Here is a 15,210-nt window from a genome sequence, read left to right as displayed (position 1 = left end):
AATTTAGCCAGGGTCGCGCACCTCATCAGCAATCTTGTCTCTCGTCTCTGTAGAACTGACGTGTGTAGGTAGCGATGCGTATTTAACAGAGTGGTAAACAGCAACTTAAAATCATACTTGAGAAAGTTTAGATACCTGACTGCAAAACTTACTAATTACTTCAAAACTTTGCTTTTTTTTTTTTTTTTTTTTTAGGTTTTGTTTCCTAAAATATAAATCGAATTGTACACCTAAACACTGCATCAACCAACAACACAACAACCTCTTCAACGTACCAGAATTCAATTAACAAATAATATTACAGTATCATGTCACAAAGTAGACTGTGATTTTCTCTTATCTCAGAGAGGGGAAATATTTTTATTCAACTTCAACAAAAGCTGCTTTTCAAAGTTTTTGGAATTTATTCTAGCACTTTTTTGACTGAAAATGAGGCCAGCAGTGCTATTAAAAAAAAAAGTCACTCACAGGCAGCAGATGCAGGCAAAAGAGTGTTGAGCAGAATAAAAAAAGATGTTAAATAAGTGTGTGTACCTGTACCCTGTGCCAGGGTCTGCCACTGTTTGAAGTTCATGCAAGGTTATAGTTACATACAGCCACAGTCGCAGACAGAGAGACAGACAGCTGTTGTAAACACCTTAGACCTTAAATGTAAATAAAAGCAGAATGCAATGATTTGCAAATTTCACAAACCTTTATTTTATTCCTATAGTTTAATCAAATTGTTAAAAAAAAAAAAAAAAAAAAAACTGAATAATTTGTGTCTCTGATTAGTAGTGAAACTGAGAGCATTCAGCAGGACTCTTAGCATGAACTCAAGGGATTAGGACTAAACAGTTGTGTAGGCTTTAGAAAACCACTTGTGAGGCTGATCCTAAAAGGGAGCTTAAATATTTGGACTCCAGAACAATTGAAAAAGGTCACGTGGTCTGACAAATAAAGACTTTCCCTGTTCCAGAGTCCTGGGTGCATCGAGGGACACATTATGCACAATGCCTACTGTACAGGACTGTGGGGGCAGTAATATGATCTGGGGTTGCTTCTGTTGGTCAGGTCTAGGTTCAGCAATGTTGTGGCCAACAAATGAGTCCTGAATATAGAATGGCCAGGTTTTTCCCATCTATGGCTTTACATTTTCGCCTCTTTTTTCTGTCTGCACTTTTCCTACCACTAGAGGGTTCTGTATTGACATATTCAGGAGAAGCTCAATGCTGCATTCGTGATCACTTCGTGTCCAAATTCTCAGTAGAAAAGGTTTTCATTTCTCTCTAACTCATAATTCCTACACAGTTTTTTAAATGCCATCCTGCCAGTGTTCTTAGTAAACTAATAGCAGGTGAAAGTTGGTGCATTCAATTTATTTCCGATTTCAGAAAGCTCAAACCCAAACTCAGATAAATATGAACATTTAGAAACCATGTAGATGGCTTTAGGACTAAAACTGTATTTATGCAGTTTTGCACTCTACTAAACCCCTCATCAGTGAACAGTCGATAACTTCATAGATAAACTTCATCATTAATTAGCCATTATGTTTTTTGGCTAGATGACAGCACACTTTTTTAAACTAGTACACATATCAAGAAGAAATATTCATAATCGTACACTCCTTCATGTCGTCTCAGGGATGATTTCCCCTCATCCACCATCTTTACCGGTTTGCTTGTTAGGACACGATCGTTTAAAACGTATATCCTGGATCTGTGCATTTTTGTAAAGCCAAATGCGCTTTATCACGGTTATTGTAAATCGCAGCGTAGTTATACGCACATGAAAAAAAAAAAACGTGATGAATCCAATTCAATGTGTTTCGTACTCAGTCAATAAGCGAACCCTCCAGATTCATCATCCAAATCCATGCGGCTGGTGAGAAAAGGCGAGACTTTTTGGGGTTGCATGTTTGTTGTTAAAAAAAAAATTGTTTCATTCATTCATTCATTTTCTCCCGCTTATCCGTAATTCGGGTCGCGGGGGCAGCAGTCTAAGCAGACCCCCGCCTTCGACTGCTGCCCAATCCTCACAGCACCGTCCCTTACGGTCCCTCCTGCAGGTGGTGAGCCCACGGGAAGGAAAATTGTTTCAATTACCTATAATAACTTTTTTTTTTTTTTAAGGATAAGGATTTCCTTATTTCCTACATCATGTATACAGAACAAATTACACTAATATATTATATATTTAAAAATATATATTATGTTTGTGTGGTAAAACTCGACACCCCTCACCCTCATTCTTTCTTTCCCAGCGACTACACAAGCCGGTTCAACAGCGAAGACACGCTGCTCTTCTGCATGAGGGTGATGGTGGGTGTCATCATTCTCTATGACCACGTTCATCCCAACGGTGCCTTTACCAAGTCCTCAAAAATAGATGTGAGCATCACTATATTATTTTAAAGCCGCTTTCCCTCTGACCCTTACGGTTCTCTGCATTCCACCGTGTTTTTGACATGTGTCGATGTTTCTGCAGATGAAGGGATGCATAAAGGTCCTGAAAGACCAGCCGGCTGATAACGTTGAAGGACTCCTTAATGCTCTGAAGTAGGTTCCGGATCTTTATTTAGCACCAGAATGAGGCTTGTAATCTTTTATCATTATTTAACCCCTCCCCCCCCCCATCTCTCCTCAGATTCACCACAAAGCATTTGAATGACGAGTCAACTCCAAAAAACATCCGAACAATGCTTCAGTAATGTTCCTTTCTTTTTTTTTTCTTTTTTCTCTCTTTTTTTTTTTTTTTTTTTTTTAAAGAGGATCAGTGTACAGACCTCAGAAAGATGTATATGTTTACAATTATTTAAGAAATTGATGTTAATACTTGTGTATTTACATAGCCATTCCCTCCAGTATACTTTAAATTAAATTGCCAAAACACACACACACACACACACACACACCTCGTATGGTTTCTCCGTATCGCTTTAAAATCAAGAATGACGATTTGTTTTTAACCAAAGTAGCGTGCGTGCGTGCGTGCGTGCGTGCGTGCGTGCGTGCGTGTGTATGTGTGTGTGTAAATATATTCAGGGTGAGCATAGCAGTGAAAACAAGCTAAAAACAAGTGTTCTCAGCGTGTGTGTGCTTTTTTTCGGTGCTTTTTCATGGGACAGTAAAAAGACAATTTAATAATTCCACATTTTCTTTTTTTTTTTTTTTTATGCTTTTGGTCTACACTTGTTGTTTGTGCTGTTTGCTCTGGTTTATGCGCCTCTGCCTCTAACCCCTTCATTACTTAATGCCCCAGCTTTACATTTTTGAAATAAATTTACCGTTTCAGTATATTTTAATATTTTCATCCTGTTTCAATCATTCGGACGGTACATCCCGCACATCTGTACACTGGTTCTCATTATGCACTGCAGACATGGAAAATATCGTGAATATAATTAGTACGGCCGAATATTTCCTGTACAATACAATACAATAAAGCCTATTTCTGTACAGAAGTAGATCATTCCCATGTTTTGTCTGGGTTAAGAAGCCTTATGAGGTTTTTTTTTTTTTTTTTTTGTTCCTTCTTCCAACACAAGATGGCGGCATTTTGCTACATGCACCACGTTTACCCTGTTTGAGCAGTGATGTAAAACTCTGCAATGTCTACACCAGTTAGCCTTTATATTGGGTGCATCTCCCATGTGGATATCTAGTGACTGATTCTTTGGAGCCACAACGGACCACGTGTTTGTTTAAAAAGATCGTAGACATTAGTGTAAAGCATCTGACACTCCAGTTCTACTCCTCTAACCACCAAAAAATGTGTTTGTACAGTATATATTAGGGATATATAGGTATATATTATGATCTCCAAAATGGGCCATTTTGCATCTTGATGCGTAGCCTGCGATACGATTCAACACAATCCGGTGCAATTTAAAAATGTGATGCTCTGCAATTCAATGTGGAACAGTTATTTCACTTTTATTTCTTTGGTTCAGACAGACATCAAGTCATACCTTTTACTTAAGTAAAGTACTTCTAATGCATGGTGCTTTCACACACAGGCCTTTATGGACGAAATATAACCAGAAGTTCCTTTACTGTTGTGTCTCCAGGAAGATGCAGCTCTACCTCTGCCATGTTAATCTGTATTCTATGTAACTCTTAGGACACGCCTCGGTCTCCGTAGTGTTGTGACACGTCATATTCACGTAGCAGCAGCGGTGCTGAGAGAACGCGCTCGAGAAATGGATTCGCGACAAGAAATTAATCTACATTTTGAATTGTGGTCACAAATTATTTTTATTTTTTTTAACTATTGAAACTAGAACTGATGTCAACTCAGACAGACAGATGAGGCCAAGAAGTACAAATTGTGCATCTTTCTGCTTTACTGTAAATCTACTTGCAGGAGGAGGAGGAGTGGAACCGACTACGCTGGACTCCTTTAAATACGTGCATTTGCCCAGGATCTGGAGATGTTTCCCTTTAAATATGCACAATGCTTTAAAAACCTAGTAAAGCATGTATTTATTGATTATCGTTGGCTACCGAGAGCAGCAACGGCCACTGCATTATCAATTATACCGCGTTACAGTTCAGACGAGCAGGTGCGTTCTCGTGTTTTCAGTGCTGCATCAGCACAAGCTCATTATTTCTAATAAACGCCACGTACCAAATACGCATTAGCATTGACTAAACATTAGGTCTCATAATCATTAGTGCTGAGATGCTTTAATGCCCTTGACTACAGGATCCAGGTCTATTTTTCTTCCTTAATCATACAATAATCGATTAAAAAAAGGGATGAGGTACATAAATCCTTCCTAACACATGTTCAATTTTGACTAATAACACTGTTAGGAAACCTGGCGAATGGTTTTAGTGTATTAGTTATTCTAGTTGTAGGGTACTTGCTTGTGATTCTTTCATTGCTATTGAATTACCCACTGATGTCCAGCTGGGGTTTTTCTGTAACTGCAGGTGTGGCAGCACCCCACTGAAATATTCATCCGTATGATAACATGGGACTATTTAAACAGTATTAGTCCTCATAAATGTGTTTAAAATGATTCCAAACCTATTTCCAAAGTTTATAAACTAGTTTAAGGCGTAAAATGAGATGGATATTTTACATTTGACCGCATGGATTTTGACTGGGATGGTTTTAGCATAATTGAGTCTCACCCCATTCGAGCTTGCCAGCGCCCTCCGTGTTTCCAATGTAAATGTGGTGGTAAAAAATGGAACTGCAGCACGCCCCTTTATGAGCCATATGGGCAGATACGCTGCTGCCCGCTCTTTTTTACGCTACATGAACGTAGTTCCGTACAATGCGAGATCAATTCAAATAAACTTATTTTCCAAAAAGATTAATTAGGCTTTGCACCTTGTCGCCCTTGCAATACATGAAAAAAAGACCGTCGATCAGATGAAATCAGTGTACTGTGGGTTCACTGGTTTTGTCAGTATAATGATTTAATCTGATCTACGGTCTTTTTTTCCCCACATGCACACTGCAAGGGCGACAAGATGCGAAACAATTCTCTTCGGAAAAGAAGTTTCCCCAAAACGCAAAATAATTTTTTGCACAAATTGCTTTCTATAAACTTCAGAGTTTGTAGAGTGTACAGTGTTGTACAGTGTTTATAGACAATATATTCACACGATCACAAATCTTGTGTACTGCTCGTTGCTGCAGTGTCCCTGTTTCTACCGTCTCACTGTCCCACGCTGTTTTTGCACTAAATATTGATCACGTGCACTTTTTTTTTCCCCTCAAAAGTGTCCTCGTCAAATTTGTGTATTTCTGTGTTACTTTTTGTTCATGTTGTCTTGTGTAGCCTGTAGATCCTAAAGGAATGTTACTTGGTTTTACAGTGTACTCTACTGTAAATGGTTGGAATGACAGTAAAAGCCTACAAATTCAAAAGTTTTTTATTTAATCTGGCATACTGTATTTAATCTGGCATACCTCCCTGACTAAGCATTACATAATGCATTTTCATTCCTCCCACTTGCTACATATTTGGCAAGGATCCTCATTTTTGTCTGGTCTTTTCGTGGTAACAGTCATGCAAGCTTCCAATCTATCATTCAGTTAAAGTTAAATTTCTCAAAGATTTTCAAATATTGAAAACCATATTTCGTTCATTTAATGTGGTCTTTTTACGGAAGTGAAAATGTCCCTGACTTCCTGCCTGTTTCTACACTTGTTTTTTTCCCAGTGCTTTAGAATTGTGCTATTAAGGTTCTAGATGTACAGTATTGTGCAAATGTTTTAGGCAGGTGTGGAAAAATGCTGTTAAGTAAGAACGCTTTAAAAATAGAAGTGTTAAGTTTTTTTTGTAAGGTAACAAAATGGAAAAAAAATCCGAATCAAATCAGTAATTCCTGTGACCATTGTTTGCCTGCAAAAGAGCATCAATTCATCTACGTACACTTACCCATGGGTTTTGAAGGAACTTAGCAGGTAAGTTGTTCCAAACATCTTAGACGACCTGTGTTTAGGTCTCCATCAATGAGATCACAGAGATAGTTCTTAATCACAGTTTGTGGTCGTTGTCAGAAATGCTGTATTTCTCAACATTGATGACACCATTCATCAAATCTCCATCTCCATTAGCAAAAATGCAGCCCTGAACTACGTAGCAACAAAACCTCAACCATGCTTCACTGCTGCCTGCAGACACTTATTCAGCCTTTTGCCTCTTGCTACAGCCAAATATTTCAGCTTTTTTCTCCATCAGGCTACTTTTCATTTTGATTATTAACAGACTTAATGATGTTTAGATCAGGATTCTGTGGGGACCAGAACCCTCACACCCAGGGCTCCTCAATGTTCGCTACACTAAAGAGAGTTCTTGATGACATTGGTTGTATGTTTGTTTCAAGGAAACCTCCACCATGCTTCACTGCTGCCTGCAGACGCTCATTATTGGCTTGCTTTCCAGCCAAAATATTTCAGATTTTGGGGCACCACTTACTTTTTTATTTTTTTTTATTAACAACACTGATAAAACAGTGCTGTACATTGGAGCAACACTTTGATTTGAGATGTACATGTATTGCACCGGGTTTAAGTCCACACTCCTCTAAGAAGCAGCTATTGTAATACATGATTGACACAAGTGCCTCCACAGTACTCCTCCAGTACCGCTTCTTATCTCTGAAGCCCATACACCTGCCAAATCCCCTCTTGATCAAATGTACGGTTATCACACGTTTATAAAGCACTATGTCATGAATGTGCTGGTAGTTAAAAATAAGATAATAGCTTTTGGGGGGGGAGGCACGGGAGCAAAAAGGAATATTCTAACAGAATATCTCATGTTGAAAGAATAAAAGTTGCATCAAAATCTCCAGTATATTTTCAAGTATTTTGTCATACGACTTTGCATGCATTATTTGCACAATGCATTTGCAGGTTTTACAAATGCAGGATTATATTGACTGCCTGTCGAGCCTGTATGCACTGATAAATGATGTTTTGTATTTATTGGCCTGATTTGAAGCGTTTGAAAATGTTTGGTCTACAGCTTCTATAACATGTCTGCTCAATAGCAGAAGGACGGGGTGTACGCCCTGTGTGGTCTGCACTGTAATGGTTCATCACTGCCTCATGCAGCTGACTGTAATATACACTGAGGCCATGTGAGGTAATAGCTGAACCCCCCTTATGCCCCCTATTCCCCCACCCATTTCACAATCCTCAGTTTGGTATGCAAGACCAGATGCCTTTTTTCTGCAGTATGGCTTTCTGAATGCCAGCGCATGTCAGAATAAAGGGGGGTGGGGGGATACTGCAGTGGACAGGAAGGAGGGGGGGTGAGGGAATCCCGCCGAGTGCTAACACACACAAACACACACACATTCACTGCACCAGGATTCCCTGTCTGAAGAGATTAGAGCCACTGTACAATCAGGCTGGAAATTATCTTTTTGAATTATGGTGTGAGTCGCTACGATAAAAAAAAAAAAAATACGCATACACACACACACACACACGTATGTATTTATACAGTTCATACTAAATATTTATACTGAATATTTCTTCTTGAAGATTGTTATAAATCAGGAATGATTATCTTTTCCCAGAAAACTTTGTGTAGAAAGAAATTTGGTTAATCTTCGTATATATACATTTGATTTCTTGTCATACTTTTCATTTCTTGGCAAGCTGCATTCACACTGCAATGCACACGAAGGGACGGATGAACGGTTTGAATACTGGGAAGGTTTCCATAGACTCCCTCGGTGCACCGTTAATCTCGGGGCCCCATGATAAATTGTCTCCGATGCTATTTCCAATGTAAAACTTGTGGCTCCTTTGTTTCCTCGTCATCTTCCTGTGCTGCAAATCTTTCGTTCGGTTCTCTTGTCTCTCTGCCTCTCATCCTTTTGCTCTCTTCATCTCCCTTTAATCTCTGCAGCGTTTCCCCCCCAACCACCACCTCCATACTATCTTTAGTCTATTCCATGCATCTTTCCTCTCACCTCGTCTCTGCAGCCTCAGCACTATTTTTTTTTCTTCTTCTCCTCCCTTGTGTTTCCTTATTCGATTTACTTTGCTAAGTGCCCTTGATCTCTCTCTCTCTCCCTCTCTCTTTCTCTCTCTCAATACACACACACACAGAGGCATGAGGCTGCAGCTCACACCATTTCTGTACAGTCATGTAGTCTATCTGAATGCTATTCCTCCTTTACTACCACCTGAATCCCATGGTTTGCTCTCATTCTATTCAATTATTAAAACTGTAATGAATTACATTATATATATCCGCGAGGAAGCAATTATTATATATATATTATTATAAATGATTGCTGGGGTTTTTTTATTAGCATTTATTTGTTGGCTCATTTCCTGGAATCTGCTCTCTTTTTTTTTCTTTTTCATGTTTTCACCCCATTTATGTATGGGGTTTTTTTCACCCCTCCCCCTAACTGGAAGCCTTTCTCTCTCGCTTAATTGTGCTCAGTGATTTTGCCCGAGTTCAGCCCTTCAGCCCAACCTGTGAAGTATGCTGCTAAATAAATTGTATAGCAGCAGGTATTCAACCCCCCGTGAGCAGCTGAAAAGTGGTGAATCACGCTCGACGTTTCCCTTTGTGCACAAGCGCAGCCGAGGCGAAATATCTCAGTTGTCTATTTTTTTTCTTGATCGTGTGAATAATTCAGGACTCCCGCGAGCACGACGTCCATCTTGAGCTCATCGAAAGTCAGTCAGCAGCTGGACCTCACATGACCTTTTACCTGTTTATTGGTTTGCGCCATTAGTACCGTTACGTAAATCCTTCTTTCAGTGGGGGTTTTTTTTCTTCAAAAGATCCACTTGCCCTCCAATTCCATCTCAAATCCCTGATAAATGGTTCACATTCGGGGTAATTTCTCTACACACAGTATGTGTGTAATATTATAGATCAAAAGCGAATAAATGTTTTTATTTTATTTATTTATTTTATTTAAATTTTTTGCAAGTTCCCATTAATCATTTTCTAAGTATACAGAAAGAGACACATAAATGTTTCCTTGTGTTTCTATGTAAAAACGAGGTCATTTAACCTTATGAACCTTTACTTTGACAAAAGAAATGTATAAATGTCCAGATGTTCCATTTTATTCTTATTGAAAAATCCATCAATAAAGAACAGCTTTACACACACATCCGGAGAGGTCATTTCTTCAAACTGCAACTAGTGAAGTCGTTCCAATGAGCCGCAGTCCAGATGGAATTGCATGGTGTTGATGTATGGAATGGTGGCAATGTTGGTTCAGTTTTTCTTTCACCTGGAATAAGTCTCTAAAACAACCCCAAACCATTAAGCTTTTCCACCTACATGGTTGACTGTGGGGGGTGACTCAGTCTGCTAACATCTTCTTTCTTGTTCTCCATCTTACACAAGTTCTTCTGTTAGAGACCAAAATAGCACATTTGGACTCCAAAAAAAACTTTCTTTTAGTCATTCATGTGCATTCTAGTCTTCACAGCGAATTTACATTTCCATATTTTGTGATGGAAGCTAGCTCTAGGGACGTGGAATGTCACCTCGCTGGCGGGGAAGGAACCTGAGATTGTGCGTGAGGTTGAAAGGTTCCGACTAGAGATAGTTGGGATCACCTCTACGCACGGCTTGGGTTTTGGAACCACACTCCTCGAGAAAGGATGGACTCTTCACCACGCTGGAGTTGCCCATCGTGAAAGGCGGCGGGCTGGTGTGGGTTTGCTTATAGCCCCCCAGCTCAGCCGCCATGTGTTGGAGTTTACCCCGGTGAATGAGAGGGTCGTTTCCCTGCGCCTACAGGTCGGGGATAGGTCTCTCACTGTCGTGTGTGCCTACGGGCCAAACGGCAGTGTAGAGTACCCGGCCTTCTTGGGGTCTCTGGGAGGGGTGCTGGAAAGTGCTCCGACTGGGGACTCCGTCGTTCTACTGGGAGACTTCAATGACCACGTGGGCAGTGACACCTGGAGGGGCGTGATTGGGAGGAACGGCCCCCCTGATCTGAACCCGAGCGGTGTTCAGTTATTGGACTTCTGTGCTAGTTACTGTTTGTCCATAACGAACACAATGTTCAAGCATAAGGGTGTCCATCAGTACACATGGCACCAGGACACCATAGGCCGTAGGTCGATGATCGACTTTGTGGTCGTTTCATCTGACCTGCGGCCGTATGTCTTGGACACTCGGGTAAAGAGAGGGGCGGAGCTGTCAACTGATCACCACCTGGTGGTGAGTTGGATCCGATGGCAGGGGAGGAAGCTGGACAGACTTGGCAGGAAGCTGGACAGACTTGGCAGACCGAAGCATACTGTGAGGGTCTGCTGGGAACGTTTTGCCGAGTCTCCTGTCAGAGAGATCTTCAACTCCCACCTCCGTCGGAGCTTCGACCAGATCCCGAGGGAGGCTGGAGATATTGAGTCCGAGTGGACCATGTTCTCCACCTCCATTGTCGAAGCGGCCGCTCGGAGCTGTGGCTATAAGGTCTTCGGTGCCTGTCGAGGCGGCAATCCCCGAACCGGGTGGTGGACACCAGAAGTAAGGTTTGCCGTCAAGGCTGAAGAAGGAGTCCTATCGGGCCTGGTTGGCTTGTGGGACTCCTGAGGCAGCCGACGGGTACCGGCAGGCCAAGCGAACTGCAGCCCGGGTGGTTGTGGAGGCAAAAACTCGGCCTGGGAGGAGTTCGGTGAGGCCATGGAGAAGGACTATCGGCTGGCCTCGAAGAGATTCTGGCAAACCATCCGGCACCTCAGGAGAAGGGAGCAGTGCCCTACCAATGCTGTTTACAGTAGAGGTGGGGAGCTGTTGACCTCACCTGGGGAGGTTGTTGGACGGTGGAAGGAATACTTTGAGGATCTCCTCAATCCCGCCGTCACGTCTTCCATTGAGGAAGCGGGGGCTGAGGGCTCAGAGGTGGACTCGTCCATCACCCAAGCTGAAGTCACCGAGGTAGTCAAGAAACTCCTCGGTGGCAAGGCACCGGGGGTGGATGAGATCAGCCCTGAGTACCTCAAGTCTCTGGATGTTGTGGGGCTGTCTTGGCTGACACGCCTCTGCAGCATCGCGTGGCGGTCGGGGACAGTCCCTCTGGGATGGCAGACCGGGGTGGTGTTCCCTCTTTTTAAGAAGTGGGACCGGAGGGTGTGTTCCAACTATAGGGGGATCACACTTCTCAGACTCCCTGGGAAAGTCTATGCCAGGGTACTGGAGAGGAGAATACGGCCGATAGTAGAACCTTGGATTCAGGAGGAACAGTGTGGTTTTCGTCCAGGCCGTGGAACACTGGACCAGCTCTATACCCTTTACAGGGTGCTGGAGGGTTCATGGGAGTTTGCCCAACCAGTCCACATGTGTTTTGTGGATTCGGAGAAGGCATTCGACTGTGTCCCTCGTGGCGGCCTGTGGAGGGTGCTCCGGGAGTATGGGGTCCGGGGTCCTTTACTAAGGGCTGTCCGGTCCCTGTACGACAGAAGCAGGAGCTTGGTTCGCATTGCCGGCAGTAAGTCAGACTTGTTCCCGGTGCATGTTGGACTCCGGCAGGGCTGCCCTTTGTCACCGGTTCTGTTCATAATTTTTATGGACAGAATTTCTAGGCGCAGCCAGAGGCCAGAGGGTGTCCGGTTTGGTGACAATGTGATTTCGTCTCTGCTCTTTGCAGATGATGTTGTCGTGTTGGCTTCATCAAACCAAGACCTTCGGCAGTCACTGGGACGGTTTGCAGCCGAGTGTGAAGTGGCTGCGATGAGAATCAGCACCTCCAAATACGAGGCCATGGTCCTCAGTCGGAAAAGGGTGGCTTGCCCACTTCAGGTTGGTGGAGAGTTCCTGCCTCAAGTGGAGGAGTTTAAGTATCTTGGGGTTTTGTTCACGAGAGAGGGAAGGGTGGAACGGGAGATTGACAGACGGATCAGTGCAGCTTCTGCAGTAATGCGGTCGATGTACCGGTCTGTCGTGGTGAAGAAAGAGCTGAGCCGCAAGGCGAAACTCTCGATTTACCGGTCAATCTATGTTCCTACTCTCACCTATGGTCATGAGCTCTGGGTCATGACCGAAAGGACAAGATCCCGGATACAGGCGGCCGAAATGAGCTTACTCTGCAGGGTGGCTGCGCGATCCCTTAGAGATAGGGTGAGAAGCTCGGTCACTCGGGAGGAGCTCAGAGTAGAGCCGCTGCTCCTCCACATCGAGAGGGGTCAGCTGAGGTGGCTCGGGCATCTGTTTCGGATGCCTCCTGGACGCCTTCCTGGGAAGGTGTTCCGGGCGCGTCCCACTGGGAGGAGACCCCAGGGAAGACCTAGGACACGCTGGAGAGACTATGTCTCCTGGCTGGCCTGGGAATGCCTTGGTGTCCCTCCGGAAGAGCTGGAAGAAGTGTCTAGGGAGAGGGAAGTCTGGGCATCTCTGCTTAGACTACTGCCCCCGCGACCCGGCCCCGGATAAGCGGGAGAAGATGAGATGAGATATTTTATGTTATGTTACAGCTTTATTCCAAAATAGAAATAATTAAAAATCATTATTTTTCTTACAATTTTACAAAGAATACCCAATAATGACAACATGAAAGAAGTGTGATTGAAATCTTTGCAAATTTTTTTAAAGAAAAAACCTAAACAAATTCACAGCCGTTGCTCAATACTTGAGCGGTGCCTGGTTTCCTCCAGACATGTTGTTTGGCATTCAGACCAAAGAGTGAGTTTAATCTTTGTTTCTCATGGTCTGAGATTCCTTCAGGTGCCTTTTGGAAAACTCTACGCAGGTTGTCATTTGCCTTCTACTGAGGATTGGCTTCCATCTGGCCACTGTACCATATAGACCTGATTGGTGGAGTGCTGCAGAGATGGTTGTTCTTCTGGAAGGTTCTCCTCTCTCCACAGAGAAATGCTGGAGGACTTTCAGAGTGACCTTTGGGTTCTTGGTCACCTCTGTGACTAAGGCCATTGTACCCTGAGCGCTCAGTTTGACTGGGTGGCTCCGCTCATAGAAGAGTCCTGGTGCTTCCAAACTTCTTCCATTTACGGATAATGGAGGCCACTGTGCTGATTGGGAACTTCAATGCTAAAGAGGTTTTTGCTGGATACCTTCCCAGATCTGTGCCTCGATACAATCCTGCCTCAGATCTACAGATAATTTTTTGGACTTCATGGTTTGGGCTCTGATATGCACTGTTAACTGTGGGACCTCATATAGACAGGTGTGTGAATTTCCAAATCATGTCCAATCAACTGAATTTACCACAGGTGGACCCCCGTCAAGTTGTAGAAACATCTCAAGGATGATCAGTGAAAACAGAATGCTTAATTTTGAGTATCATGGCAAAGGCTGTAATATTTGTGATTTTTGTTTGTTGTTTTTTTTTATTTTTTTATTTCAAACAAGCTTCTTGTCATTATGGGGTATTGTTTGTAGAATTTTGAGGAAAATGAAGGAATTTTGGAATAAGGCTGTAACATAACAAACTGTGGAAACATGAAGCTCTGTGAAAACTTTACGTAATATCTGTATGTCTCATAATAATAATTTTGCTTTTTCAAACTTTCTATAAATTCTTTTAATTTTCAAGGAATTTAAAGAGATTCACCAAGCAGGATTACCCTTACATCAAGATCATATATTTTTTACTTTCTGTTAACAATGATTTTTGTAATAAATCTCCCCAAATCAACAGAACGATGTAGCATGCGACGAGAGCTTTTACAAACAGATGGCCGTGGTGCCGTCTTTATAAGCTAACGGGTGGGCGTATGTGTGTTCAAGCATACTGTCCGCTTGTCTTGTGTTTCGTAGATCTCAGCGTGGACCTGGCTCGGGGCTTTGCTTCCTGATGGGAAAGCAGGAACTGCCAGGTTGTTAGGGCTTTAATGAACTGAGAACAGCACATGGTGAACCCAAGGTACGCTTAAAAATATACTTGTTTGACTGCAGGACCAGTGAGAATCTCCTTGTGCAGCCAGAGACAGGGACAAATCGCAGCATTCACAAATGATCAGTTCTGTTTATAAACGTACGAAACGCAGAAAAATTAAAAACTGGAGAAATACAATGCACTGTTTTTCTCTGCTCAAATAGAAAATCTGCTCATTTGGATTCAACACATTTTTTACTTCGATTTCAATTTATTTATATTTGCATAATGCTTTTAACACTGTCTCAAAGCAGTTTTACAGAGATAAAGCGGTTAGTTGTATAAAAGAATGCAAAGAATAGTGGCTAAAAGTTTGTTCCTTATAATTGTAAGTTTGTCCCTAAGTGAGCCAGTGGTGACTGTGGAAAGGAAAAACTCCCTGATATGGCATGAGGAAGGAACCTTGAGAGGAACCAGACTTTTAAGGGAACCCATCCTTATCTGGGAGATAATTATTATTGAGATTATCAGTGATGGACACTTAATTGCAGAACTATTCATGCAAACTGTGCTCATGAGCCCTTACAGTCAAAATCCATCCTCAAAGTTCTTGAGTTGCTCAGTGACTTCCTGGATCTTCAGGCTGTCGAGGTGGAACCATCTCCAGCTGCACATGTGTATCCAATTGAAGAGAATTCCTTTGAGAGAAAGGGCGTTTGGATGAATCAGGCAGATCCGAAGGGATGAAAGGGACAGGAGCACTGGTCACTGGTATATCAGGAGAGAAAGAGAGAGAGAAGGAAAAAGAGGGGTGACAGGGAGAGAGGATTGAGGATTGTTAAGGATTTTGGTGAAATCCTCATGCAGTAGCAATCACTAACTCCTGCCTGCTTTAAATAGATATTGGCAGTGTATAGAAGAGTTTTCTGCGCTGTTT

At 42.6% G+C, this 15,210-nt stretch overlaps 2 protein-coding genes and 1 long non-coding RNA gene across 9 annotated transcripts in view; 2 read left to right on the top strand and 1 right to left on the bottom strand.

The window, feature by feature from the left end:
• Window positions 1-1,749, top strand: LOC310738320. Its single transcript, XR_014537038.1, has 2 exons — window positions 1-125; window positions 196-1,749. It is a non-coding gene; the product is annotated as an uncharacterized lncRNA (long non-coding RNA).
• fam49a (family with sequence similarity 49 member A) overlaps window positions 1-3,286 on the top strand; it is a 32,860-nt gene extending 29,574 nt beyond the window's left edge. For all 7 annotated transcript variants that reach the window (XM_083563121.1, XM_083563118.1, XM_083563122.1 and 4 more), the window contains 3 exons: window positions 2,246-2,372; window positions 2,470-2,540; window positions 2,629-3,286. In XM_083563121.1, the coding sequence (XP_083419247.1) occupies window positions 2,246-2,372; window positions 2,470-2,540; window positions 2,629-2,692 (262 nt within the window). In that variant the 3' untranslated portion in view covers window positions 2,693-3,286. The remainder of the gene's footprint in view (window positions 1-2,245; window positions 2,373-2,469; window positions 2,541-2,628) is intronic.
• Window positions 1-15,210, bottom strand: part of LOC310738067 (uncharacterized protein) — a gene marked incomplete at its 3' end in the record, with an annotated part of 255,387 nt that overhangs the window by 107,067 nt on the left and 133,110 nt on the right. The gene's annotated exons all lie outside the window — the stretch shown is intronic.

The sequence above is a fragment of the Silurus aristotelis genome (genome assembly GCF_946808225.1).
Source record: "Silurus aristotelis genome assembly, chromosome: 15".
Lineage (NCBI taxonomy): Eukaryota > Metazoa > Chordata > Actinopteri > Siluriformes > Siluridae > Silurus > Silurus aristotelis.
Note: the sequence above shows the minus strand (reverse complement) of the source record. Positions and strands in the feature narration are given on the sequence as shown.